Source organism: Hypanus sabinus, chromosome 23 (genome assembly GCF_030144855.1).
Source record: "Hypanus sabinus isolate sHypSab1 chromosome 23, sHypSab1.hap1, whole genome shotgun sequence".
NCBI classification, from domain to species: domain Eukaryota; kingdom Metazoa; phylum Chordata; class Chondrichthyes; order Myliobatiformes; family Dasyatidae; genus Hypanus; species Hypanus sabinus.
Window position 1 is genome coordinate 119377 of NC_082728.1, and position 27604 is coordinate 146980.

The 27604-nt window shown below is 45.3% G+C and overlaps 1 protein-coding gene and 1 long non-coding RNA gene across 3 annotated transcripts in view; one reads left to right on the plus strand and one right to left on the minus strand.

Moving 5' to 3' along the window:
* The window catches only part of LOC132379856 (uncharacterized), a 137314-nt gene that overhangs the window by 88467 nt on the left and 21243 nt on the right, over positions 1 to 27604 (plus strand). The window lies entirely within an intron of this gene.
* LOC132379854 ((E3-independent) E2 ubiquitin-conjugating enzyme UBE2O) overlaps positions 19199 to 27604 on the minus strand; it is a 186588-nt gene continuing 178182 nt past the window's right edge. Inside the window, exon 18 of one of the 2 annotated variants that reach the window (XM_059948119.1) lies at positions 19199 to 26917. In XM_059948119.1, coding sequence (XP_059804102.1) covers positions 26181 to 26917 — 737 coding nt within the window. In that variant the 3' untranslated portion in view covers positions 19199 to 26180. The remainder of the gene's footprint in view (positions 26918 to 27604) is intronic. The other variant, XM_059948117.1, reaches the window with a different exon arrangement.

Below are 27604 nucleotides of genomic sequence, written 5' to 3' on the forward strand. Positions count from 1 at the left end.
GAAAGGCAAATAAGAAAACCCAGATTTTTTAACCCAAAAATTGACACAGAACTCGGAGATTAAGACTTATTCTCCGCATGGCCTGAACGAGGCCTAAAAAGCTAGGCTGCCCTGGAATTAAACCCTTAGAAATAGCATGACCCGCACAATTACATGCCTTTCATTATCTGGTCCAGGGGTAATACACACGCCAAGCTTGATCACCTTGGCGGAGCCGTCTCGGGGAGGGTGTCTAATGTAAAGGCCCAAAACACCTGACGATCCGAGAGTGCATTACTGACGATGTGTCCCAGGACACGATAATGAAAGGCATCGGCCAGATTAACCTGACTTCCCCATACAAGCCTAGCTGGCATAGCAGCTCATATCTCAAACTCTGCAGCCTAAACCCTCCCAACCAAACATAAACATCCACCAGCCCTACACACAAACCTAACCCTAAGGACCAAAAGGGGCACACACCCCCACAAACCCTAAGCACCCACTAGCCCTACACATAAACCTAATCCTAAAGTCCAAAGGGGGCACACACACCCACAAAAACCTAAGCACACCCCGATTAACCCCTACTAGACTCCCACAAACCGGATCAAACATATACATCCACCAGCCCTACACTCAAACCTAATCCTAAAGTCCAAAAGGAGCACACACCCCCACAACCCCTAGGCACTTCCCGATCAACCCTGACTTCAGCCCCAGAAACCCTAAGCACACCCCGATTAACCCTTTCTAAACCCCATAAACCCGATATATATACATCCACCAGCCCAACACTCAAACCTAACCATAAAGTCCAAAAGGGGCACACACCCCCACAAACCCTAGGCACTCCCCGATTAGCCCTGACTTTGGCCCCACAAACCCTAAACACATCCCTATTAAACTTTGCTAAACCCCCACAAACTGGATATCCTATGTCAAGGGGAACAAGATTCAACAAAGGCAAGTATTGGACCTGGTTAATGAAAGCATGGGCAAGATCAAAGTGGCAGGGTCACGTGAAACTGAATCTCAAGTGGCGAGATCAAAAATCACAGGGGGGCTAATTAGCCCACTGCCCGCATAATCCCCACCTAACCCTAACCCTAACCCTAATGCGACGGAAATTAGGCCAAAAGGGGCACACACCCCCACAAACCCTAGGCAACTTCCCGATTAGCCCTGGTTTCAGCCCCACAAACCCTAAGCACACCCCGATTAACCCTTGCTAAAACCCCACAAACCCAATATATACATCCACCAGCCCAACACTCAAACCTAATCCTGAAGTCCAAAAGGGACACACCCCCCCACAAACCCTAGGCACTTCCCGATTAACACTTGTTAAACCCCCACAAACCGTATATCCTATGTCAAGAGGGGCAAGATTCAACAAAGGCAAGTGTTGGAGCTGGTTAATGTAGGCGTGGGCCAGATCAAAATGGCAGGGTCGCATGAAACTGAATCTCAAGTGACGAGATCAAAAAGCACAAGAGGGCTGATTCGCCCACTGCCCGCATAATCTCAACTGAACTCAAAACTAATCCGAAAGTCCAGAAGGGATACACACCCCCACAAACCCTAGGCACTCCCCGATTAACCCTGGCTTCAGCCCCACAAACCCAAAGCACACCCTGATAAACCCTGGCTAAACCCGCACAAGCCTGATGTCCTCTGTCAGGAGGGGCAAAATTCAACAAATCAAGTATTGGACCTCGTTAATGAAGGCGTACTCCAGTTCAAAGTGGCAGGGTCGCGTGAAACTGAATCTCAAGTGACGAGATCAAAAAGCACAAGGGGGCTGATTCACCCACTGCCCTCATAATCTCAACCTAACCTTACAGTGACACGCTCTTCATTCTCCTGGCCCACAGAAGTCCAATAAGAAAGCCCAGATACACACAAGGCGAGAGAGAACCAGTAAATTAAACCCCGGATAGGGACGACAGACAGGTCAGTGCTGTGCTCGGGTACAGCTCTGCTGAATACCTAGTGGACACTCTCAATTTGACCCATGCAATTCCAGGCATACAGATGCCAGGTAATGATGTTTTTTAAAAAGTATCATTACCCTCAGAAATACCTGCCTCTCATTATCTTGGTTCCTGGGAAAAACACAAGCAGTGTCTGAGCCGGACACTGTTGGGCCACCTCGGGGAGTATATATAGTGATTAATGGCCCAAAACACCTGACGATCCGAGGATGCATTACTGACGATGTGTCCCACTGCACACCCGGTTCGTTGAACCAAGTGGTGTTGGACCACGATAATGAAAGGCATGGGCCAGATTAATCTGGCTTCACCATATAAGCCTATCTGCCATAGCAGTTTATACATCACTACTCAAAACTCTGCAGCCCAGCCTCTCCCAACCAAACATATACATCCACCAGCCCAAAACTCAAACCTAATCCTAAAGTCCAAAAGGGGCACCCCCCCCCCCCGCAAACCCTAGGCACTTCCCGATTAATCCTGGCTTCAGCCCCACAAGCCCTAAGTATACCCCGATTAACCCATGCTGAACTCCCACAAACCGGATAACCTATGTCAAGAGGGGCAAGATTCAACAAAGGCAAGTGTTGGACCTGGTTAATGAAGGCGTGGGCCAGATCAAAGTGGCAGGGTCGCGTGAAACTGAATCTCAAGTGACGAGATCAAAAAGAACAAGAGGGCTGATTCGCCCACTGCCCGCATACCCTCAACCTAACCCTAACGCGATGTGGACAACACTGCCACCTGATGGTATCCTGTCGCAATGACAGTTCAACTGTTGATAATAGTCCCACCTGGTGGTGTCCTCCCACAACGGCAGGTCCCCTGTGAATAACAGTCCCACCTGGTGGTGTTCTGCCGCAAAGATAGATCAAATGTTGTCAATACTCCCACCTGGTCGTGTCCTGCCGTAACAACAGATCAGATGTGGGACAGCACTCCCACCTGGTGGTGTCCTGCCACAATGACATGTGTTCTGTGTATAACATGTTCCCCTGGTAGTGTCCTGCCGCAGTATCAGTTTTGGTGTGGACAGCACTCCCACCTGCTGGTGTCCTGCCGCAAGGACAGATCAGATGTGGACAACACTCCCACCTGGTGTTACCTTGCCGCAATGACAGGACCGCCGTGGACAACATTTCAACTGGTGGTGTCCTGCCGTAATGACAATCCGTCTGTGGACAACACTCCCACCTGGTAGTGTTCTGCTGTAATGACAGCTCCAGTGTGGACATGACTCCCACCTGGTGGTGACCTGTTGCAATGACAGTTCTGCTGTCCACAACACTCCGACCTGGTGGTATTCTGCCGTATTGAAAAGCCCCCTGTGTACAACACTCCCACCTGCTGGTGTCCTGCCGCAAGGACTGATCTGTTGTAAACAATACTCCCATCTTCTGATGTCCTGCCGCAATGATAGATTAGATGTGGACAACGCTCCCTGCTAGTGGTGCCTTACTGCAATGATAGTTCCACTGCGGACAACACTCCCATCTGGTGGTGTCCTGTCGCAAGGAAGGGTCAAGTGAGGACAGAACTCCCACCTGGTGGTGACTTGTTGCAATGACAGTTCCGCAACCTAACCCTAGCCCTAACCCTAACCCACGCCACCCCACAAACATTCTCAGTCCCACCGTTCACCTTAACCCTAACTTCCTATGGACCGCGCACCCCAACTAAATCAAACAGCACCCCAAATAACACAAGCCAGTCCCCAAAAATGACAGCCCCACCTCCCAGCCATACCCCTAATCCTAACACCCCTAACCCTCCTACAGTCTCCCATATATCTGAACCCTCTTCCCAACATGGAGCCAAGTTGACCCCACATCACCAGTATCATGCCACCCCACAAACAATCCCAATCCTACCATTTACCCTAACCCTAACTTCCAATGAACCGCGCACCCCAACTAAACTGGACAGCACCCCAAATAACCAAACCACACCACACAAAAGGGCTTACATAACGGTCCTTTACCCTATCTCTAAACCTAACATCTCCAACCTTGCTACACACCCCCATAAACCCAAGCCATCAAAGAGACAGGTTCACTCAATATCACCAGCAGTTCGGCTCCTAGTCCAGTTCTCCTCACTATGGCAATGGGAACCACCCCTCCCCCCTGCACTGGCATTTGCCACCCTACCCCAGATCCCTTCACCAGGAATCGTCAGCCCCCATTACCTAACCCTGTTGTCAGGCCTGTCCCTGCCGACAACACCCTTCAATTAGCTCCTGCACAACCTCCAGATCACAGCACCCAGTCCCTACAAAAAACCCCAAATCCAAATCCGAAGCACCGTCCATAAACAATAACTTCACCATTTTAACTTGAACTTCAGAATGGAGAATAATGAGGAGGAAGATTCCAATAAAGGCAAGTCGGGGACCGAGATGATGACAATGGGGGCTAAAAACCAAGTGGCAGTGTGAAGAGAACGGCATCAAGAGAACAAGATCCACAACACTAGAGGGTTATTTTGCTCACTGCCCGCATAGTCGCATCCTAACTCTTACCCTAAACCTAACCCTAACCCTTTTGTCGGCCACGATAATGAAAGGCATGGGCCAGATTAACCTGGCCTCACTGTATGAGCCTATCCGCCATAGCACCTCATAGATCACCACTCAAAACTCCGCAGCCTTACCTCTCCTAGACAAACATGTATATCCACCAGCCCAACATCCAAACCTAATCCTAAGGTCCAAAAGGGGAATACACCCCCGGAAACCCTAGGCATGTTCCGATTAACCCGGGCCTCAGCCCCATAGACATTAAGCACAACCCGATTAACCCTGGCCAAACCCCCACAAACTGAATGTCCTGTGTCAGGAGGGGCAAGATCCAACAAATGCAAGTGTTGGAACTGTTCAATGAAGGCGTGGTCCAGATCAAATTGGCAGGGTCGTGTGAAACTGAATCTCAAGTGACGAGATCAAAAAGCACAAGAGGGCTGATTCGTCTACTGCCCGAATACTCTCAACCTAACCTTACAGTGTCACGCTCTTCACTCTCCTGATCCATGAAATGCCAAAAAAAAAAAGCCCAGATACCCACAAGGCGAGAGAGAACCTGTAAATTAAACCCAGGATTGTGCTACAGAAAACAAGTAAGTACTAATCTTAGGTGCAGTTATACTGAAAGCCCAGGAAACACTGTCCATTTAACCCATGCAATCCCAGACATACAGATGCCAGGTAATGATGTTTAAAAATATCATTATCCTCAGAATTACATGCCTCTTATTATTCTGGTCCATGGGAAAAACACAAACTGGGTCTGAGCAGCCCTGACTGGGCCACCTCGGGGTGACGGTCTAATGATTAAAGGTCCAAAACGCCTGATGATCCGAGGATGCATTACTGACGATGTGTCCCAGTGCACACCCAGTTCATTGAATCAAGTGGTGTCGGACCACAATAATAAAAGGCATGGGCCAGATTAACCTGGCTTCACCACATGAGCCTATCCGCCATAGCACCTCATACCTCACCACTCAATATTCCGCAGCCTTACCCCTTCCAGCCACACATATGCATCTACCAGCCCAGCATTCAAACCTAATTCTAAAGTCCATAAGGGTCACACACCCCCAAAAACCCTTGGCACATCCGGATTAACCCTGGCCACACCCGCACAAACCCTAGGCACACACCGATTAACCCTGGCCAAACCCCCACAAATTCAATGTCCTATGTCAGCAGGGGCGAGATCCAACAAAGGGAAGTGTGGGACCTGGTTAATGAAGGCGTGGTCCAGATCAAAGTGGCAGGGTTACGTTTAACTGAATCTCAAGTGACAAGATCAAAAAGCACAAGAGGGCTGATTCATCCACTGCCCGAATACTCTCAACCTAATCCTAATTCCCAGTAAACATTGTCATTTTAACCTATGCAATCCCAGGCATAGAGATCCCAGATAATGATGTTTAGAAATACCATTACCCTCAGAATTACATGCCTCTCATTATTCTGTTCCATGAGAAAAACACAAACATGGTGTGATCAACCCTGGCTGGGTCAAGCGGGGAGGATGTCTAATGATTAAAAACCCGAAACACACAATGATCTGAGGTTGCATTACTGATGATGTGTCCCAGTGCACACCCGGTTCATTGAACCAAAAGGTGTCCGACCATGATAATGAAAGGCATGGGCCATATTAATCTGGCTTCATCATATGAGCCTATCCGCCGTTAGCACTTCATACCTCACCACTCCAAACTCCACATCTGTACCTCTCCCAGCTAAACATATACATCCACCAGCTGAACACTCAATCCTAATCTTAAAGTCCTAGGCACATCCCAAATAACCCTGACCAAAACCCCACAAACCCAATGTCCGATGTCAGGAGGGGCAAAATCCAACAAAAGCCAGTGTTGAACCTGGTTAATGAAGGGGTGGGCCAGATCAATGTGGCAGGGTTGCGTGAAACTGAATCTCAAGTGACGAGACCAAGAAGCAGAAGAGAGCTGATTCGCCCACTGTGGTGAACTATGTGCCTGTCGGGACACGCCCCTGCTGACTGCTCCTGTGGCTCCTCCCACAGGCCCCTGTATAAAGGAGACCTGCGGCCTGACGCTCGGCCTCAGTCTCCAGGACCTTGTATGATAGACACTCACTCCTGGTTCCTTCTTCCAGTCAATAAAAGCCGATATCTCGCCTACGTCTCAGTGTGAGTTATTGATGGTGCATCACCCACTCTCCGAATAATCTCTGCCTACCTATCCCTAACCTTAACTCCATCCCTCAAATTCCACCCGGCCGACCCCATGCCTCATTCTCCACCCTCAAACTCCTCCCCTCATACTCCACCCCTGAAACTCACACCCTCAAATTCCATGCATCAAACTCCACCCCAGAAACTTCTCCTCTCAAATTCCACCCTTAAAACTCCACAACCCAAACTCCACCCCTCAAACTTTACCCCTCTTACTCCACACCTGAGGCTCCACCCCTCAAACTCCAGCTCTCAGATTTCACCCCTGAAACCACCCACCAAACTCCATGCCTCAGCTTCCACCCCTCAAACTCCACACCTCAAGCTGTCCATCTCAAAATCTACCCCTCTAACTGCATCCCTCAGTATCAACGCCTCATACTCTACTTGTCAAATTCCACACTTAAAATTCACCCCTCAATCTCCACACGTCAAATTCCACCCCTTAAACTCTGCCCTTAAACTCCAAACACCACCCCTCAAACTCCACTCCTCAAACACCACCCCTCAAACTCCACCCCTCAAACACCGTCCCTGTAAGTTTATTCACTGTTGCTTCCCCCAGGAAGGCTATCCCCCACAACAGTACTCAAACAGGAGTACTTATTGGGGTACTCTCTAGTATCTGATTCTTGCCTTTCCATCTCCTGACTGTTACCCACTTAGCTGTTTCTCAAGAACCCAGTATGACTACTTGCCTATAGCTCTTCTCTATCACCTCCTCATTCTCCTTGACCAGACGAAGGTCATCAAGCTGCAACTCGATACAACTGGCGCAGATATGGCCATTAGGGAGGCTGGGAGTCTTCTGAACTTCCCACATCTGACGCCCAATACAGAACACTGGCCCAGACATGCTTCCTGTTTCTATTCTTCACAAGAAATCAATCTTGCCTCGACGCATTATCACTGAAGCCCCGTTGAGCCAAAGCCCTCCTACTCTGTCTACCTTTACTCCATCGCCTGTTCCTCTGACGCTCACTCTATAAAGCTGTCTCCTTTTAAACTCTTCTTGCTGGTCTAACTCGTTGTCATCCATGTACTTGCACAATCATCCCTCGATCCTTCAAGATGAGCACCAAATTTTGTGTGCATTTGCACTGAGTTAACTGTAACAGGCTATTTTAATTTTTTCCTTTTCTTTTTCCTACTAACTCTTTGATAAAGCTGACATCTGTAAATATTTTTTTCATAATTGTATGCAGTGTACGGTTTGTTTTTTCTTGCTGACAAGTAATTGCATGGGGGCAGTAGTTACACAGCATTCATACAGATTGGGGTTTGAGTGGGCGAGACATCCCAACCTGAGTTTGGTGGGACCCAAGTCATATCGGCCCCAGATGTTCAGAGTCTAAGAACAGTGGTTTTCGCACTGCTGAGTCCGGTGGTTGTCAGCAAGGGGCTAACGAGCTGCATCTCTAGAGACACCTGGTAAAAACAGGGGTTTCGTTATGGGGGCTATCATCCGTGAATGGATTCACTAAATAATGTGCAATTGCTCTATGAATTAAGAATTTAAACTAGATTTGCAGGGAGTGGGAACTGAAGAGAAGAGGCAGAGGATGGGGTGGCAGGTGCACAAGTAGAGACAACTTATATGGAGCTTCTGAGGAAGGATAAGCAGATGATAGAACAAAGATGCACTCAGTCTGATGCTTTGAGGTGTGTCTATTTTAATGTAAGGAGTATCATGGACAAGACGGATAAACTTACAGTGTGGATCAATACAGGGAACTATGATGTTGTGGCCAATACAGAGACTTGGGTGTCTCAGGGGCAGGAATGGCTGCTAAGTATGTTGGGCTGTAGATGTTTCAAAAAGGACAGGGAGGGAGGAGGTGGGGGGATTGGCATTGCTAACCAGGGATAGTATCACGGCTAGAGAAGAGGAAGTCATGGAGGGATTGTCGACTGAATCATTGTGGGTGGAAGTCAGAAACAGAAAGGGGGCAATATCTCTACTGGGTGCTTTTTATAGACCACCAATAGTACCAGAGACATCGAGGGACAGATAGGGAGGCAGATTCTGAAATGGTACAAGAATAAAAGGGTGTTGTGATGGGTGATTTTAACTTTCCTAATATTGACTGGCATCTCCTTAGAGCTAGGGGTTTAGATGGGATGGAATTTGTTAGGTGTGTTTAGGAAATTTCCTGATGCAATATGTAGATAAGACAACTAGAGGAGAGGCTGGTTTTGGAAAATGAACCTGGTTAGAGGAGTTAGATCTTTTAGTGGGAGAGCATTTTAGAGGTAGTGATCACAACTCTTATCTCCTTTACCATAGTGCTGGAAAGGGCTAGGAGCAGACAATTTGGGAACACATTTAATTGGGGTAGGGGGAATATTATGCTATTAGGCCAGAACTTGGGAGCAGATTTTCTCCGGGGAATGCACGGCAGAAATGTTTAGGGAACACTTGCATGGTTTTCTGCATAGGTATGTTCCATTGAGGGTGCAAAAGGATGGTAAGGTAAAAGTGGTGTAAACTTCTTTCAATCTACCCGATGCAAAGATACCACGTACTAAGGTAAAAGTAACTTAACTCTTTATTAGCAAGTTACTTGAGAGAACCCTCCTTAAGCACTCTCTTGCGGAGGCTGCTTCGAGGGTCTCTCCCTCCTGAAGCAAATACAGTTCTTCTTATATACATGCAATCACGTACACAGATATATGTGGGTTCACCCTCTTAGTTTCTGTACAGATGAGTATTGTTAACTGTATCAGTCATAAATTGTTCATATAACAGTTTTAATTGCTACTATGTCTGGATACAGACAGGCACAGGCTTACCATCCAAAGCCTCCTGCCCTTGAAAATAGCCACTCTTTTTTATGCTTATCTTGCAGGTGCCATAAGGAATACAAGGCAAAATAGATTTCTCACATCAATTAATTAAGCAATGATACAAGTTACTCTAAGCAAAATGGAAGTTAAGCACAGATCGCATACCAAGGATGATGCCACTCGCTCAGTTTATCTTATGAGAATGCATTTGTGCGTCTATACTCTTTTTCTCAAGTTCAGCTTATCTTATGAGAAAGCATTTGAGCTTTGATAGTTTTTTCTCAAGCTCTTAGCTGCAATGACCTTTACAAAAAATAGCCAGGGTCAACAAGCAGCCTACGAGATGCTAACTTCTTAATATTGCATTCCCTCCTTTTATCATTTTATGATAATACATTCAGATTGGGGCCGATAATGAATTTCTTAGCTCATGCAAATACAACTTGCAACATGTATTAATACAAACTAGAAACACACACATAGTAATAAGAGCGATCATGACTGTAATAAGGCCATGTAGCAAATAGGAACCCCAGGAACCTACTAGTAGCCAACTTAACTACCCATCCCCTGGTTTGGGACCTTGCATGAAATCATCTAATTGTTTCTTGATAGACTGAATAGCATGTATTATATTATATGATTCATCTGTGATGTGGGTGATACGTTTGTCCCCTACTAAAGCACATACTCCTCCTTGCTGAGCCAAATGGTAATCTACAGCATACCGGGTCTGTTAGGCGTACAGTTGCAACTCTGCCAAATCTTTATTTATGGCCTCCAGTCCTTCCATAGTACTGTTTCCCAGCACAAATAAGGTAGTACCAATTTTTTGCAGCTATGGTCTCTGCCAAGCCCCCCCCCCCCCAGAGAGAGTATACTCAGAATCCCATAGCCTAAAGAGGAGCCCAGCATGACTGGATCCTTCCAGTCTGCACAGAACTCCTTACTTACTGATCGGGCCACGAGTCTTCGTTTGACATGAACCTTCTAGGGGCAGGGGACCTTGACCAGCCCAATCATTCCCACCGCAAACAAGGCTGGCAGAGTGGATGTGGCAGTGGTAAAAGTCCCATTAAGAAGGGACTTAGCCCAGTAGCATTTTTGGGTAGACTTACCTGCTCCCGTCATCTGTTTTTTGTGCCAGTTACTGATTCCTTCATATGGATTAAAATCTGAAGTGTTATATGGGGTATCAGGGAACCTGTAGTAACATGTGTCCTGTTACACTTCCCACAGACCCTCTGTGGTCCCATGGTCATGTTAACACACTGTTGTTTTGCACATGTGCAACTAAGCTATCCTCCATGTATTCTGCATTTCGGCATATGCAATGAGTGATTGCGCAAGAGGTATTGTTAGGAACTAGACCTACTACACAGCCCCAGCCTTCTTCTCCAAAACAGTAAAGGTAACTCTGTGGGTCAGAACAGTTAGCCTTTGTTCCTTTAATGGGATAAGACCCAACTAGCCACTGGACACAGTTGGGTCTTGGGGATTTTCTCCTATCATTGTTATAAGTTCTACACATTGCCCTATTGTCCCCTGCCAGAACCTGTCTGTCCTTCCTATGCAGGGGGCGTCCGAGGTATCAATGGTGTACAGACTCTTTGGGTTCCATCCCGGGGTGGCTACAAACAGGGCTTCAACTGATTTGGCAAGCGGATAACATACAGTATGATTACCATGCAGCCACATATGGGTTTTATAGACCAGATTTTCCTCTAGAGCGGTCACCATAAAGGCGACGGCAATGATAAAAAGTCCAAGTCCAACAATTATCATTTCTCTTCTGGCGGCCATCGCTTGCAATCACTCAGGTGAACCCAACGGTCGTGACCTTGTAACTTTACTGCTGTGGGTGTCTGGAGAAGTATCTGGAGAGGTCCCTTCCACCGAGGTCCAAGCTTGGGGCACTCCCAGTCCCTTATTGGTATCGTGTCTCCAATCTTTAAATCAGGCCACTCTGCCTCCAATCCTCTTTGTGGTGTGAATGCCTCCTGTACCTGTGAATGAAGAAACTTTAAAGAGGATGTCAATTGTCTGAAATACTTTCGTAACTCGCCCCCCATGATGTTGAAATCAACTTGGATGGGGGGGTTGGGTATTGGCATCCCATGGGGTTCTTCCCGGGCACCCATAAACGATCTCAGCGGCCGACACCCCGGTAGTCGAATAGGGAGTGATCCTCATGTGGTACAATGCCAATGGGAGAACCTTTAGCCAATTTAGGCCAGTTTCAGACATCAGTTTGGCCAATTTATTTTTCAAGGTGCTGTTAGTTCTTTCCACTATGCCCGCCTCCCTAGGGTGTTAGGTACAGTGGAACTGTTGCTGGATATGCAATACCTCACCCAACTCCTTATTTATCCTTCCTACAAAGTCAGGACGATTATCTGAGCTTATCTGTCAGAGTACCCCAAACCTTGGTATAATCTCTGTGAGTAGCAGTCTCACTACCGTTGAGACTTTGTTGTTGTTGGTTGGATAGGGTTCAATCCATCTACTGAACACAACTACAACTATTAAACAATACTTGTAACATTGTACACGCGGCAATTCAATAAAATCAAGCTGGATGCAGTCAAACGGACCACTTGGCAAGGGGATTTTTCCTGAGGCGCACTTTACTTTTTTTTGACATATTAAACACGACCGTATTTTTGTGCGCCGCCTCATTCAACCTAGGGTGCCACCAGGTGAGTAGAAAAATGTTACTCATTCCCTCCTTGCCAAGGTGCGTATCAGTATGTAAGCAGTCAATGAGTATTGGTAATAAAGCATCAGGTACACACACTTGGCCGACTCCCGAAGGCTTGCAGACGCAGAGGGCGAGCACCCATGCGTCTTCCATAATTGTTTTTCTGAGTCAGGGACGTTCCCCTGGAATCGATGCTCATGTCTGGGATACCCTTCGTCGTTGTGTTCGGCTTGCAGGCCAAGGCCAATTTCTCTGCCGCGGAGACAATGTGAATGGCTGTTTGTGCCGCTAATTTGGCCTCCCCGTCCGCCCGGTTGTTGCCCTGGGTGACTGCGGAGGAATCGGAGAGGTATGCTGAGCACTTAACAGTAGCCAATTGTTTTGGGAGGAGGATGGCCCTGAGAAGGTTCTGTCATACAAAGCATTCTGAATAGGGGTTCCTGTGGAAGTGAGAAATCCCCGGTGCGCCCACAGTTGGCCGAAGTCATAGGTGACACCAAATGCATAGCAGGAGTCAGTAAAAATATTGGTCACCTTATCTTTAGCCAAAGTACAAGATCTGGTTAAGGCAAAAAGTTCAGCTTTTTGGGCTGATACGGGGGGCTGCAAGGATGCGGACTGGAGCACAGCTGAGTCGTTTACAACCGCATAGCCGCTGAGGCGGGTGCCTGCTCAGAGACAGAGGAACTACCGTCAACGTAAAGGATTAAATCTGCAGACTGGAAAGCTTTATCTGAGAGATCCAGGCGGGGGGCAGTCAGAAAGTGGTTCCACATTAAACGGTTATGGGGTGGTTGCGTGAGGTCCTTGGGTGGGCTTTCTAAAAAGGTGGCGGGGTTGATGGTAGTACAGTAGGCAAAGGTGATAACTGGGTTATTAAGGAGTGCTACCTCGTACCTGTTCAATCTAGCCTGGGTGAGGTGTTGGGTTTGATTGGAGGTCAAAAGTGCAGATACAGTGTGTGAGGAATAAACAACTACAGGCTGCTGCATAGTTACGTTGGAGGCTGCAGTTACGAGAGAGTAAATGGCTGGGAGCATCTGTGAAGATGGCGGGAGACCCCTTGCCATTGGGTCTAAGCGGGTGGAGAAATATGCCACCGGTCTTTTCCTATCTCCACGGGTCTGTGTAAGGACTGCTGCAGCGCAATCTTCCAGGACATTAACGAATAACTGGAAGAGGCAGTTATAGAGGGGACGTCCCAGGGCTGGAGCACTAGCCAGCGCCTGTTTGAGTTTGTCAAAAGCATCCCTTTGTTCTTGTGTGAGTTCGGAAGATCCCGCCATCTGGCTGGACGCCAGGGGTGAGAGTTGCTTAGTTAGGAGGGCAATGTTGGGTAACCACTGTCTGCAAAAATTCACTAGACCCAAGAAGGCCCTCATACTCTTCGGTGTGGTTGGCGGTGGAGTAGCAATGATGTGTGCTGCTCGTTCAGGGGTGAGCTTTCTCTCATATGCACTCAATAGGGTGCCCAGGAATTTCACCTGACGTCGAGCACGTTTTACCTTATGAGGGGGTATTACATATCCCCAGGCGTGGAGGGCATTAAGGAGCCTGTTAGTGTGTTGCTCATTGGCGGGCTCAGAAGAGCTGACTAAGCAACGGATCATCTATGTATTGGATAATGGATGACCTCCCAGGGAGCTGCAAGTCTTTAAGTTGGTTATGTAGGATTTGAGAGAAAATGGTATTGCTGGCCTTGGAAAGTAAAGGCAAACAAATACTGGGATTCGGGGGACAGGGGAATTGCAAAAAACGCATGCTGCAGGTCAATGATATTGAAAATACATGAGTCCGCAGGGACATTACTAAGAATGATGGCGGGGTTGGGGACGACAGGATGTGAAGGTTCAACTATTTCATTTATCTTCCGTAAATCTTGCACCAGGCACCACTCCGTCTGTCCAGGTTTGGGGACGGGTAGAATATGAGAGTTACAAGGTGATTGGCAAGGGACCAAGATGCCCTGTTTGCAAAAGGAGTCTACCAGGGAAGTGACACTGTCAACAGCGTCCTTCCGAAGGGGGTATTGTGGAATGGAGGACAGCTGTACCCCCTGTTTCACCTGAATTTCACAGAGGTTAGTCCTACCTCAACCTTTGATGCGGTCCATAAGTCAGGGGCTGGCTCATCCAAGGCGAGGCGGTGAGACTGGTGACGATGGACGTAGCCTGTTACCGAAAAAGAGGGTAAGGTAATAAGTCAAAATTCCATCTGGTAACATCTGGGGAGTTCCGAGTACGCTCGGGTCTCCCTGTTCCCGCAGTCGGCAGGCTAGAAACCCTAACTCCTTTGGTTTGTGTCCCGCAGCCACTGACAAGGTGATGTGGGGGGACACAAGACCCAACTGGCTCCACATCTCAGTAGGCACCTGAACTAATAATTCTGCTCCCTCTTTACCCTTTACGTCTCCCAGGACAGTAAGGCTGACCATGCTGCCCACAAAGGGGACATACCGGGTTTCTAATTCCTGTGAGACCCCTGAGGGGGTCATACGCCAGTGTTACATGTGGGTCGGGCACCTGTAGGGGTGGGTCGAAATATCCGGGCCGAAGGTCCACAGCGCACCACTGAGGAGGATGATAGACCTAAAAAGTCCTTCTGGAGTCGGGACCGCTAATAGTAATTCCAGCATCAAGATATTTTATTTTAAGTCAGAGGGAGCACAGCAGGTCTCTCCCTGCTAGGATAACTCCGAGGTCCGGGGTTTAGACAAACTGTACTCTGTTGGCCCCCAAATTGGACTCGTAGGGGTTTCGTCAGCGGGTAGGATTTTTCTTGTCCCATGTTAAACCGCTCAGAGTCACTGAGATGTCTAACGTCCTGAAACCATGTTGATAGATGTAGGAAGATTCAAGTGTTGACGTAGTTGCTCCAGTATCGAGCATAAAAGGGACACTGTTGCTTTCCACTAATAGGTTAAATATGGGCTCTTCTTCAGGGTTATCAGTGAAGACAGGGAACATCAAGCCAGTATCTGGCTGATCAACTAGTCAGGCAGAAAACGGGCTATGGGCGGTGGATGGTTGCTGCCGACCCGAGGGCCTGGACTGTCGTTGGCCATCGGGACATTCCCTTTGCCAATGATCAGAGAAGTCACAGAGGTAGCATTCTGTAACCCTAACGTTCGCTAGGGTTGTTGTTGGGGTCCGGGCGGCGTAAGTCCATAGTTAGGGTTTCCTTTAGGCATAGGTCGACCGCGGAAATTGAGTGGTGGGCCTCCGAATTTTGAGTGACTTTATTTGTAAGGGTCATCATCATTAGTGTTGGAGTCATACTCAGTGTCCGTATTGGGGTCAACCAAGGGCCCGTCATCCACCAAAAAGTGCCGTCGCTTGCTCGAACTCTTGGTAGTATGTTTACGGGGTGGGGGGGGGGGCTCTTTTTCTGTTTCGATTGACTCGTTTTGTAACAGGGTCGCAGTACTGTTCCTGGGGTGGGATTGTTGCGTCTGTTTAAGAGGTACACGGGATTGGGGGGTATATGGGAGCGTTGGAGCGGATCATCCAATCCTCCTCAGTTTCATCTGTATCATCATTTTGAAACAACAGGGGCAAACCAGACATGTCGGGAGGTACCTCCGCTTTAACCTTATAACAATTACAGCACGGAAACAGGCCATCTGTGCCTCTAGTCTGTGCTTCTAGTCTAGACGCTTACACTCACCTAGTCCCAGTGGCCCGCACTCAGCCCATAACCCTCCATTCCTTTCCTGTCCATATACCTATCCAATTTTACTTTAAATGACAATACCGAACCTGCATCTACCACTTCTACTGGAAGCTCATTCCACTCAGGTACCACTCTCTGAGTAAAGAAATTCCCCCTCCTGTTACCCTTAAACTTTTGCCCCCTAACTCTCAAATCGTGTCCTCTTGTTTGAATCTCCCCTACTCTCAATGGAAACTCGATCTAACCCCCTCATTAGTTCAAATACCTCTATCAAGTCCCCCCTCAACCTTCTACGCTCCAAAGAATAAAGACCTAACTTGTTCAGCCTTTCCCTGTAACTTAGGTGCTGAAACCCAGGTGACATTCTGGTAAATCTTCTCTGTACTCTCTCTATTTTTTTTGATATGTTTCCTATAATTCGGTGACCAGAACTGTACACAATACTACAAATTCAGCCTTACCAGCGCCTTGTACAATTTTAACGTTACATCCCAACTCCTATACTCAATGCTCTGATTTATCAAGACCAGCGTACCAAAGTTTTTCTTCACCATCCTATGCACATGAGATTCCACCTTCAGGGAACTATGCACCTTTGTGATCACCATTTTTATTTCCCCGCTTCTCTTTCCTTTCATGTCTTTCTCCCTGTCGACATTAATCTTTTCCACCTTTCCGCAGACCCCTGTTTCCACATCACTTCTTCTGCTTTGATACATTTATTCAAATCCCAGCTGACACCTAGTGGCCATATCTCATTCCCTAGCTTTTCATTTAATGACGCCAACAGTCTGCGAAAATCATTTTCATCCCTGGGATGTTTTTACAAAGTTTAAATAAAGGCGTATTAGGTCCCGATTTATCAAGGGTTTGACTTGTTACGTACCCGTGGGTATCTTGTACTTGTCACATGACAGTGGTGTTGAAGCTATACTGGACTTAAGGTAGTGGTCTTGTGATGGTGGAGTGACGTCATTTTCCCGTCGGTAGAGGTCATGTGACAGGTTTATTTTTTACAGGGTATAAAAGGAGGACCCTCCCTGTGAGGAGGGGCAGTTCGTGGCTCGATTTGCCAGTTTGACTCCATGCTGCTGCGTGGTCCAATATTATGACGCAGTTTGGTTGAAAGGTGGAGTTTTATTTAATGCCTAAAGTTTAAAAGGTCATTGCCGGCAGTTTCTTTATAATACTGCCAGTTAAAAATCAGTGGAGAGTGAAGATCGGAGTTCGGGAGCTAAAAGATCGAGGAAAGTCATTCGGAAGGAATTCGTTGGCTGTCCCCGTGGTAACCCCTGCGAATAATAGCAGAAAGGTTTGGGTACAGTTTTGTAAAGGAAAGGTCAGTGCCTTTAAGCCGTTACATTTTCATCTTCATAAATTCTCCAGGAAAAGTATAGTTCGACTGGGAACTGCAGCAACGTGACGTGAAAGAGAATTTAAATCGTCTAAAAAGTCTCTCCTTTAATGGACTGTAAGCATTTTGAACTTTTGCAGTACTACTTTGAAGAACTGTTTTTGCAACATCGCTTTAAGAACTGTTTAAGCTTTATTCCTTCAAGAACTTTTTAAGCTGCCGCACAGCAGCTGATTTCCGGTTACTTTTGGGGTTTGTTTTTCAGTGTTTAATAAATGTTTTATTTGTTATAAAAACTCTGCCTCACTTATATATTTATTGTTGCTGAGTCCGTAACAGACCCATTTCAGAATTCAAATTATTCGCCCTTTTTAACGTAATGCCGTGTCTCTCCACACCCACTTCAGGGTCCTGACCTTCACGTGGGGGATTTCCCGTTTTACAACCGGTCTAAGGCAGGGTGTCCGAGACAGGCAATTTCAACAATATTATCCACTATACTTCAAAGTTTTGAGGACCCTAACCCCAGATACCTTAATTTCTTAAGAACCTCACCTTCTTAGTTATCGTAGTACTCGGGTAGTTTAACTGTGGTTCTTCAGAAGCTCATCAGAGAGTCACTCGTCAGACGAAAGGGTCACCAGAGTGGTCAACTAATGAGAGGGATCGAGGTAAATCTTACCTCATGGACCCATCCACCTCAGGTCGTTGCCACAGAGTTGACCACTGGCGCAGTCTTTACAGAGATACCTCGTCTTGAGCTCCTGGCTGGCTCGCCAAATTGTTGTAAACTTCTTTCGATCTGCCCGATGCAAAGACACCACGTACCAAGGCGAAAGTAACTTTAACTATTAGCAAGTTACTTGAGAGAACCCTCCTTAAGCACTCTCTCGCGGAGGCTGCTTCAAGGGTCTCTCTCTCTCCTGAAGCAAATAGTTCTTTTTATGTACATGCAGTCACATACACAGATACATGTGGGTTCACCCTCTTAGTTTCTGTACAGATGAGTATTGTTAACTGTATCAGTCATAAATTGTTCGTATAACAGTTTTAATTGCTACTATGTCTGGATACAGACAGGCACAGGCTTACCATCCAAAGCCTCCTGCCCTTGAAAATAGCTACTCTTTTTTATGCTTATCTTGCAGGTGCCATAAGGAATACAAGGCAAAATAGATTTCTCACATCAATTAATTAAGCAATGATACAAGTTACTCTAAGCAAAATGGAAGTTAAGCACAGATCGCATACCAAGGATGATGCCACTCGCTCAGTTTATCTTATGAGAATGCATTTGTGCGTCTATACTCTTTTTCTCAAGTTCAGCTTATCTTATGAGAAAGCATTTGAGCTTTGATAGTTTTTTCTCAAGCTCTTAGCTGCAATGACCTTTACAAAAAATAGCCAGGGTCACAAGTGGCCTACGAGATGCTAACTTCTTAATATTACAAAAGAATCATGATGTACAAAGGATGTAGACAATCTAGGATCAGAATCAGGTTTATTATCACCAGCATGTGACATGAAATTTGTTAACTTAGCAGCAGCAGTTCAATGCAATACATAATATAGAAGAAAAAAACAAAAGATAAAATAATAATAAGTAAATGAATTACAGTATACACATTAAATAGATTAAAAATTGTGCAAAAACAGACATATATTAAAGTGAGATAGTGTCCAAGGGTTCAATGTCCATTTAGGAATCGGATGGCAGAGGGGAAGAAGCTGTTCCTGAATCAGTGAGTGTGTGCCTTCAGGCTTCTGTACCTCCTACCTGATGATAACAGTGAGAAAAGGGCATGCCCTGGGTGCTGGAGGTCCTTAATAATGGACGTTGACTTTCTGAGATACCACTCCTTGAAGATATCCTGGGTACTTTGTAGGCTAGTACTCAAGATGGAGGCAACTAAATTTGCAGCTTAATCTGCAGCTTCTTTTGGTTCTGTGTAGTAACCCCCCCCCCCCCATACCAGACAGCAATGCAGCCTGTCAGAATGCTCTCCATTGTATATATAAGCTTTTGAGCGTATTTGTTGACATTACCAAATCTCTTCTAATGAAGTATAGCCACTATCTTGCCTTCTTTATATCTGCATTGATATGTTGGGTTAGATCCTCAGAGATCTTGACAGCCAGGAACTTGAAGCTGCTCACTCTCTCCACTTCTGATCCCTCTATGAGGACTGGTGTGTGTTCCTTCATCTTACCCTTCCTGAAGTCCACAATCAGCTCTTTTGTCTTACTGACAGTGAGTGCCAGGTTGTTGCTGTGACACCATTCCACTAGTTGGCATATCTCACTTCTGTACACCCTCTGAGATTCTGCCAACAATGGTTGTATCATCAGCAAATTTATAGGTGGTATTTGAGCTATGCCTAGCCACACAGTCATGGGTATAGAGAGTAGAGCAGTGGGCTAAGTACACACCCCTGAGGTGCACCAGTGTTGATCATCAGCGAGGAGAAGATAGGATAATATCCGCACAGATCTAATTAAGAAAAGCTTACGAAAGCTTCAAGAAACTAGATACTGTTAGAAGTCTAGAAAATTACAACAGTGCCTGCAAGGAGCTCAAGAATAACCCCAAGGCATTCTACAAATATGTGAAGGGCAAGAGGATGAGCCATGTAAGAATAGGAGCAATCAGGAACAATAGTGGAAACATGATCACGAGGCCAGAGGAAGTAGTGAAAGTACATAATGAATACTTTGCTTCAGTATTCACCAGTGTAAAGGACCTTGGCAATTATGGGGATGACTTGCGGTGGACTAAAATGCTTGAGCATAGACATTAAGAAAGAGGATGTGCTGAAGCTTTTGAAAGGTATTAAGTTAAATCTGTTGCAGAGACCCCAGGCTGCTGTAGGAAGCAAGGGAGGAGATTGCTGAGCCTCTGGCAGTGATCTTTGCATCATCAGTAAGGATTGAAGAAGTACCAGGGGATTGGAAGGTTGGAAATGTTTTTCCCTTATTCAAGAAAGGAAATTATAAACCAGTGAGTCTTACTTCAGTGGTGGGCAAGTTGTTGGAGAAGATCCTGAGAGGCAGGATTTATGAGCATTTGGAGAGACAAAACCTGATTAGGAATAGTCAGCATGGCTTTGTCAAGGGCAGGTTATGCCTTACAAGCCTGATTGAATTCTTTGAGGATGTAACAAAATATACTTATGAAAGTAGAGGAGATGGATATGGATATGGATATGGATTTCAATAGGTATTTGATAAGGTTCCCCATGTGAGGCTCATTCAGAAAATAAGGCATAGGATCCAAGGAGACCTTGCTTTGTGGATCCAGAATTGGCTTGCCCACAGAAGACAAAGGATGTTTGTAGATGGTTTGTATGCTGCATGGAGGTCGGTGCTCTGCAGGGATCTATTCTGGCACCCCTCCTCCTCTTTGTGATTTTTATAGATGACATGGATGAAAAAGTAGAAAGGTGATGACACAAAAATTAGGGGTGTTGTGGATAGTCTGGAGGGTTGTCAAAGGTTACAGCTGGACATTGATAGGGTGCAGAACTGGGCTGAGTTCAACCCAGGTAAGTGTGAAGTGGTTCATTTTGGGAGGTCAAGTTTAAAGACAGAATATAATATTAATGATAAAACTGTCAGCAGTGTGGAGGATTAGCAAGATCAAAGTCCATGTCCATCAGACACTCAAAGCTACTGTGCAGGTTTGACAGTGTTATTAAGGCGGCGTATGGTGTGATAGGATTGAGTTCAAGAGCAGTGAGGTAATGTTAAAGTTATATAAGACCTTAGTTAGACCCTTATATAAGTTAGTTATATAAGACCCTTAGTTATATAAGACCCACTTGGAATGCTGTATTCATTTCTGGTCACCTCATTACAGGAAGGGTGTAGGCACTATAGAAAGAGTGCAGAAGAGACTTATGAGGACGTTGCCTGGATTGTACAGCATGCCTTATGAGAATAGGTTGCGTGAACTTGGCCTTTTCTCCTTGGAGCGACAGAGGATGAGAGGTGACCTGACACAGGCATACAAGATGCTGAGAGGCACTGACTGTGTGGATAGACAGAAGCATTTTTCCTCAGGGCTGAAATGGCTAACACAAGGGGTCACAGTTTAAAGGTGCTTGAAAATAGGTACAAAGGGGATCTCAGAGGGAAGTTTCTCCATCCAGAGAGTGGTAGATGTGTGGAAAGCATTGCCTGCGACAGTGGTAGAGGTGGATACAATAGGGTCTTTTAAGAGACTCCTAGGTAGGTACATGGAGCTTAGAAAAATAGGGCTATGTGGTTCTAGGCCAGGGGTGGGCAAACTTTTTGACTTGTGGGCCACAAAGGGTTCTAAAATTTGACAGGGGGGCCGGACCAGGAGCAGATGGACGGAGTGTTTTGGTAATACATCTCATAAGAGAAAATAAAATATGGGATATGTAGAAAACATGTGCTTTAATTTCAATTGAAAATGAACAAATGCATTACAACAAAATATCTGTCTTTGAAGTCCCATGGTATTCAGCTATTTATTGAAATGACTTTTAAAACTGAAAATTAAATGAATAAAATACAGCTTTTTTAATAGCAACAGTTATTATTTTAAAGCACTGAAAATTCTGTTATCCTTCAAGATATTATCATCATCACTCTCCTCCTGACTGTCTTTATTTCAAAAACGGTAGGAGATGCAGGTCTACTTGTCCTGCTCCTTCTTATTCAGTTGTCCCCTGTGCCAAAACTCAACAACGACCAGCACAAAGACAGAACACTGACAGCGCGCCAGTATGCGGAGCGCGTTATTTGATCTGGAGCGCATTTTTTATTTTGAGAACGTACGTGCACCTGCGTACTACTCATGTCCATCACTTAACAGAAATGACATGTAACATGTAAGGCTTATTGAAAAAAATATTTTCAAATGCATTTTTTACATAACACAACGAAGCAACTTATTTTTAATCTCAGTGGGAACAGTGTTGTTGGTCTCCCTTTTTAGCCAGCGCATCAAAGTCTGGATTTAGTTTTGTTGTGGCGAATCTCAGGATGGATCTGAGGTGTTGGTCAGTTAACTTGGATCTGTGGCTGGCTTTGTTGATGTTCATGACGCTGAACGCCTGTTCACACAAATAGGTCGAGCCGAACAAAGAGTAAAGCGCAAATGTGGAGTAATACGCTGCACCTCAACAAAGGTCAATGTATATAGAGTGCGTCATCTATTGGGAAAACGCCAGAATTGCGGGGAAAAAAACGTTAACAAGGTTTATTAATATAATTTCATCAAGTTCTGCGGGCCGGATTAAAAAGCTTAACGGGCCGCATATGGCCTGCGGGCCGTAGTTTGCCCATGCCTGTTCTAGGCAGTTTCTAGAGTAGGTTGGCACAACATTGTGGTGTAGATTTCTATGTTCTATGTTTACGCGTTTAAGCCTGTATTAAAGTATCATCTGGGAAAGTGATTAAGATACATGATTATGGGCGCTGCAGGGATTAAGCATTGATGTGATTCAAAGGGTTAACTTGTAACTAAGGTTTGTGTATGAGCAGGGTGGCTATCTGCAGCCCAGATGAATTACTAATAAGAGCTTGAAGTTACTTTCCTGTATTAGGGAAAGTTACAATCATGGAATGGCAGTTTGAGCAAATGGCAGGCAAAAATATCGTTTTAGTTCAGACTAGCTCTGACGTGATAGGAGTGGATCTGCCTGTTATGCTTGGGGTACTTTGACAGGCGGGGCTGTCCATACTTTTAGAGAAGAGGGGAGTGTAGGCAACAGTGCCAGATTGGAAGTTGAGTTGCTCATAGCGGAGGGTGGAGACTTTAAAGACAAGTTGCCCTCCTTTCTGCAGAGTGAGGGACAGGAGTTGTCTGATTTGAAAGGTCTGAAGTCCTTCGGCGGTGGACTTAAATTCTGAGCTCATTTTGGCTATTACATCACCAGTTGATAAATGCTGAAGTATATCTGCAGAGAGCCAAGGTTATTGTAGACTGGGAGTCTTTTCTGGGGTCAAGCCCACACCTGATAGGGAAGAGTATGAGGCCTGGGCTGAGCAGACATCTCAGTTACTGGATGAATGAATGGCACTGCTCAGATAATATGAAGAAAAACTAAGACTGGTAGAGAGCTTAAAAGGCCCAGCAGCTGATATAGTGAGGATTCCCAAGCCAGAAAATCCATTAGCCACATCAGCTAATTACCTGCAAGTTCTGGAGGATGCTTTTGGGACTGCTGGAAGTGCAGCCGATCTTAGGATGAAGTTTAGGCACACATTTCAGGAGGAAGGAGAGAAGTTGTTTGCCTACATTTTCAGGCTGCTGTACACTCAGTGCCACAAAGGGAGCATTCAACTGTCTGAGAGAAATTGCTTGCGGATGGAGCAAGATGTGAAGGGCGCATGTCAAATGACGCAAATGCTCTATGAATTCAGATGACCTGCAAAATCGCCCCTCCTCCATCTTTTACTGAATTACTCAAAGAAGTTAGAGGAGGAAGACGCGATGGAGGAGCGGGGGGGGGGCCTCTGTCAGCAGGGCAAAGTCCTATGTAGTAACCTCTGTTGTTAAAGCAACCCGATGTCACGCAAGTTGGGATTTTGCAGGATGTGGTGAAAGATCTGAGGGCTGAGGTACTTTCGGCTGATATCAGCTGGCGCTGCCACCAAGCATGACAAGGCCAAAAGGAAGCCAGACCCATTGGTGGGGTATATCAGGGCGAGGGCTGCTACTGAGCAGGTTCCTTGACCAGGGAAGTGACCGGTATTTTCTGTTACAATTGTGGAGAAGATGACCATTTCAAGTGAGTGTGAAGGACAGGAAAACCTTGGGAAAGTAAATCAGGGATTAATCAAACAGTGAAGAAAAGAGGTAAATCTACGGAGGGACCCAGTAAAGGATGGGCTGATGTTTCAGAGAGGATATGTTCTTATCAGTGCAACAAGGGAAATACTTAAGTTCAAAATATTATACCCTAAGGTTTATTGGGACCAAGCTCTAATGTATCCATATGAATTGAAGGTGTTTTAACATAGCTATACCTGATAGAATCTCGTTACTTTGCTTTACAGATCCTTGTACAAATGGTATTTAACGCATTTACAATTGACACCACTCAGTACCCGAGATTCACGAGCTTAGTACTGATAAGTATCCGTACGATGATTAATCGCCATTGAAGCTGGAGTTGTTGGAAGCAGATGGTGGAGTAACCCCCTGGCATCCTCTAGTATACAGGAAGGATCACAAGGGGTGGTTGAAATTTGAGCCAAAGATGGATGGGATAAGGAGGTCTCAAAGAGTCAGGAAACCCCCAAATAGGCTAGAAGATGTTGCATCTATTCCTCCTACCATTTATAAATGGAAAGGAGATCATGACATCACAAAATTCTTACGAAAACTGAGTTGTTAATGATGGATTGGTAAATTTCAAAGTCATCAGGGCATGACTATTTTTGGTAGGAGGAAGAGTGTAACGCCCTGGGTAACATTTTTACCTCTCAGCTGTAGGTATTTCATTTTAACAGTTCTGTAGGAGCAATCTGTTCTGCTTTTAGCATGTTTGGGTTTGAGCTAAAGATAAGGAGCTATGTTGTTCAACTTATCAGCCAGTCAGGAGGGCAGAATTGGGAGAAGGTTCTAGAGAACGCTGGGTGGTGAGGTATTGTGATGGCCACTAGTGTGGGTCAAGGTCTTTTTGGCTAGTGTTGGGAAAAGGCAGGAGGGAAGATGGCTGAGGATGCTGTCCCTGTTTCACAACTAGTTTCTTGGGGAGCATCAGCAAAACTTCCTGCCAGAGTATTGGTTCTAGGTCATCCCTGTCCTTGAAGGTTGCATGGATCCCAAACCTTGCCCCCACCCTAACTGCTTAGAAACTTATCTAAATTTCTGTTCCAATGCTGCTGATGAGGAATGCCCAGTTCCTGTCAATAGGGCCAATTGGATACAACATTGGCTTGGGGAAAAAGTCTCAGGTAATGGAGGGCTGTAGTCGGACTACAAGTTTGCAACCAATGGTTTACATTGATATTGAAGAATTGTTGTCTGGCATAGTTGGAAGAGTGTAGGTGCTTTGATTAGTAAGTTTACTGTTGACATGAAGTTGGTGTAGTTATAGGTAGTGAAGGCTGCCTAAGAGTCATATTAGATGAAAACTTGGGCAAAGTGGTAGGAGATGGGAATTTAATACAGTGTGAAATAATGCAGGTTATGATGAGGACAGAGTAAATGGCAGGGTCCTTAGGAGACCTTGGGATGCACTTAATACAGATGTATCTTTTCCTTAACTACTTCAAGCCTGTCACTGGAGATGAAAGTTTTTTAAAATTGTGGTTAGTGACATTAATAGTCATGGATTCCCCATAGCAAATCCACTCTATCAGACCAACCAGTGCAGAATTTCAAGTTAGCCCCCAAAGACTTTACTACTCAGTGGTCAAGATGCAAGTACAAAGTTTTGTCACACTAATCTATCATGTTATTGGAATACCATAACAGTCACTAAACAGCAAAGAATGTAGAAACCCAAATTTAGTGACATCTTAAGGCCGATTTAATTGTAAAGTCTTATATTACACTAGTATAAGGCAACCAAAAATAAATTTTAAAAAATAAAGCACGCACTCTTACAATTTCTACATAAATAGGAAGCAATCAAGCATTCTGAACTTAATACAGGTCCACGCATGTAGACATTTAAATCTGGATTAAATAGTGTATACATCAAGCTATAAACTCCACTTTGTTAGTGGGAGAAACATTTATCAATATTTTACATCTTAGTCTCATACTGCAGCCATTTATCAGCAGGGATGCAATTGACCATATGTAACATGCGTTAAAATGCTCAGGCTTGGGTTTCTCTCCCTCACTGGATACACATTAATCCTACTCCACTTCAGATACAAAAAGCCAGCAGCCGTCATTGGCACACTATCCTTTTGCTTTATTACATTATTATCAAAAGTCTAGAAAACTTTGTAAACCTGTGGCATAGATGCAGTGCTCATCTCTCCTCCCTCCTCTCTGGAATTCCACATTCTATTAATGCTTCCTTATATCGCTGTAGACAGCCACAGATGCTTTTCACAAAGCCTTTAGAGAGGGGAAACAGAGGGAAACCTATATCAGGGTAACCACGCTTCTCAGGGAGAAAGCTCCTATAACTCTTTCGCCGTCTTTTTGGTTTGACGATAACCTGCGATGAAGCCTTCTGTTCTGCAGTTAAAGAGGAGGGTTCAGCTGCCGCCTGTAATTGCTCAGTGGAATTCATATCGAGGCACATACTTTCCTCAGGGCTAGCTTCTGCCAACAACCTCTGCTCTATACTGCTTGCATGCATTTCAGAACTTTCCATTCCTGGCTCCTTGTTGGCCTCAGATTGAGCAAGCACCTGTGATGGAGATGGTGAAAGATGCTCAACCTGCCCATCTGCCACTTCAGAAGGGCAGCTACTAACAGAAAAGTCTTCAGCACTAAGTTCAGTACTTTTTTGGATCATTTCATTAATTTCCAGCCAAGACTCCATCCTGTTTAAAAGGCGCCAGCCGTTGGTATAGAAGTGCTCTTTTATTTCCTGTTCAAATATTTCCACGGGTTTGTGAATCAGCTGTGTCATAGATTGTACCAGTTTTATCAGAGCCATCTCATTGTAGCAGCGACTATTTTCATAACCTTCTTGCAGGCCACGATCGCTGTCAAATCCAGCCTCATTGTAATAGGGCTCATTCACCAGGATCAGTCCTGCAGAATCAATAATATAATGTGGGTGAAGTAACAACCAGAAGCCTTAAAAATACAAAGACCTGCCACATAGATTCTATAATATGATATTGAATCCTATATAGACACCAAACACAATTTTCACAAGCATTTCACACAACTCCAACATCACAGGCAAAAACATGCAGCTTCCATTTAATTTTCTGTTTTAAAAAAACATATATTTGAACCTTCTGAAATGTTATACAGAGGGTTACTTTTGTGAAAATGAAGCTTATTTTTAAATGAGGGTGTGGGGCCAAAACCATGAACTGGAATTGATACATCATTGTAACAGGTACAATCTAAAAATTGTGTGCATGCATACATTCCAGACAGATCATGCCATACAGAATTGTATCAACATAGTAAAAAGGAAAAAAACAGAAGGTGGAACAACAAATTTCATGACATATCAGTGATAATAAACTTAATTCTGAAAAGTTATAGAGTTAAACACAAAGTGCAGTGCAGGTAGGCAAACAAAGCAGAAGTGCCAACTGGGAGATCACAAGAGTTTCTCTTTTAGCATATTCAAGAGTCTGATAACATCAGGATAAAAGCCATCCTTGAGACTGATGGCATGAGACTCAAGCTTCTGTATAATCTGCTTGATGGAAGGGGGAAAGAGAGAGAATGACTAGGGTAAGAGAGATCCCAGATTATATT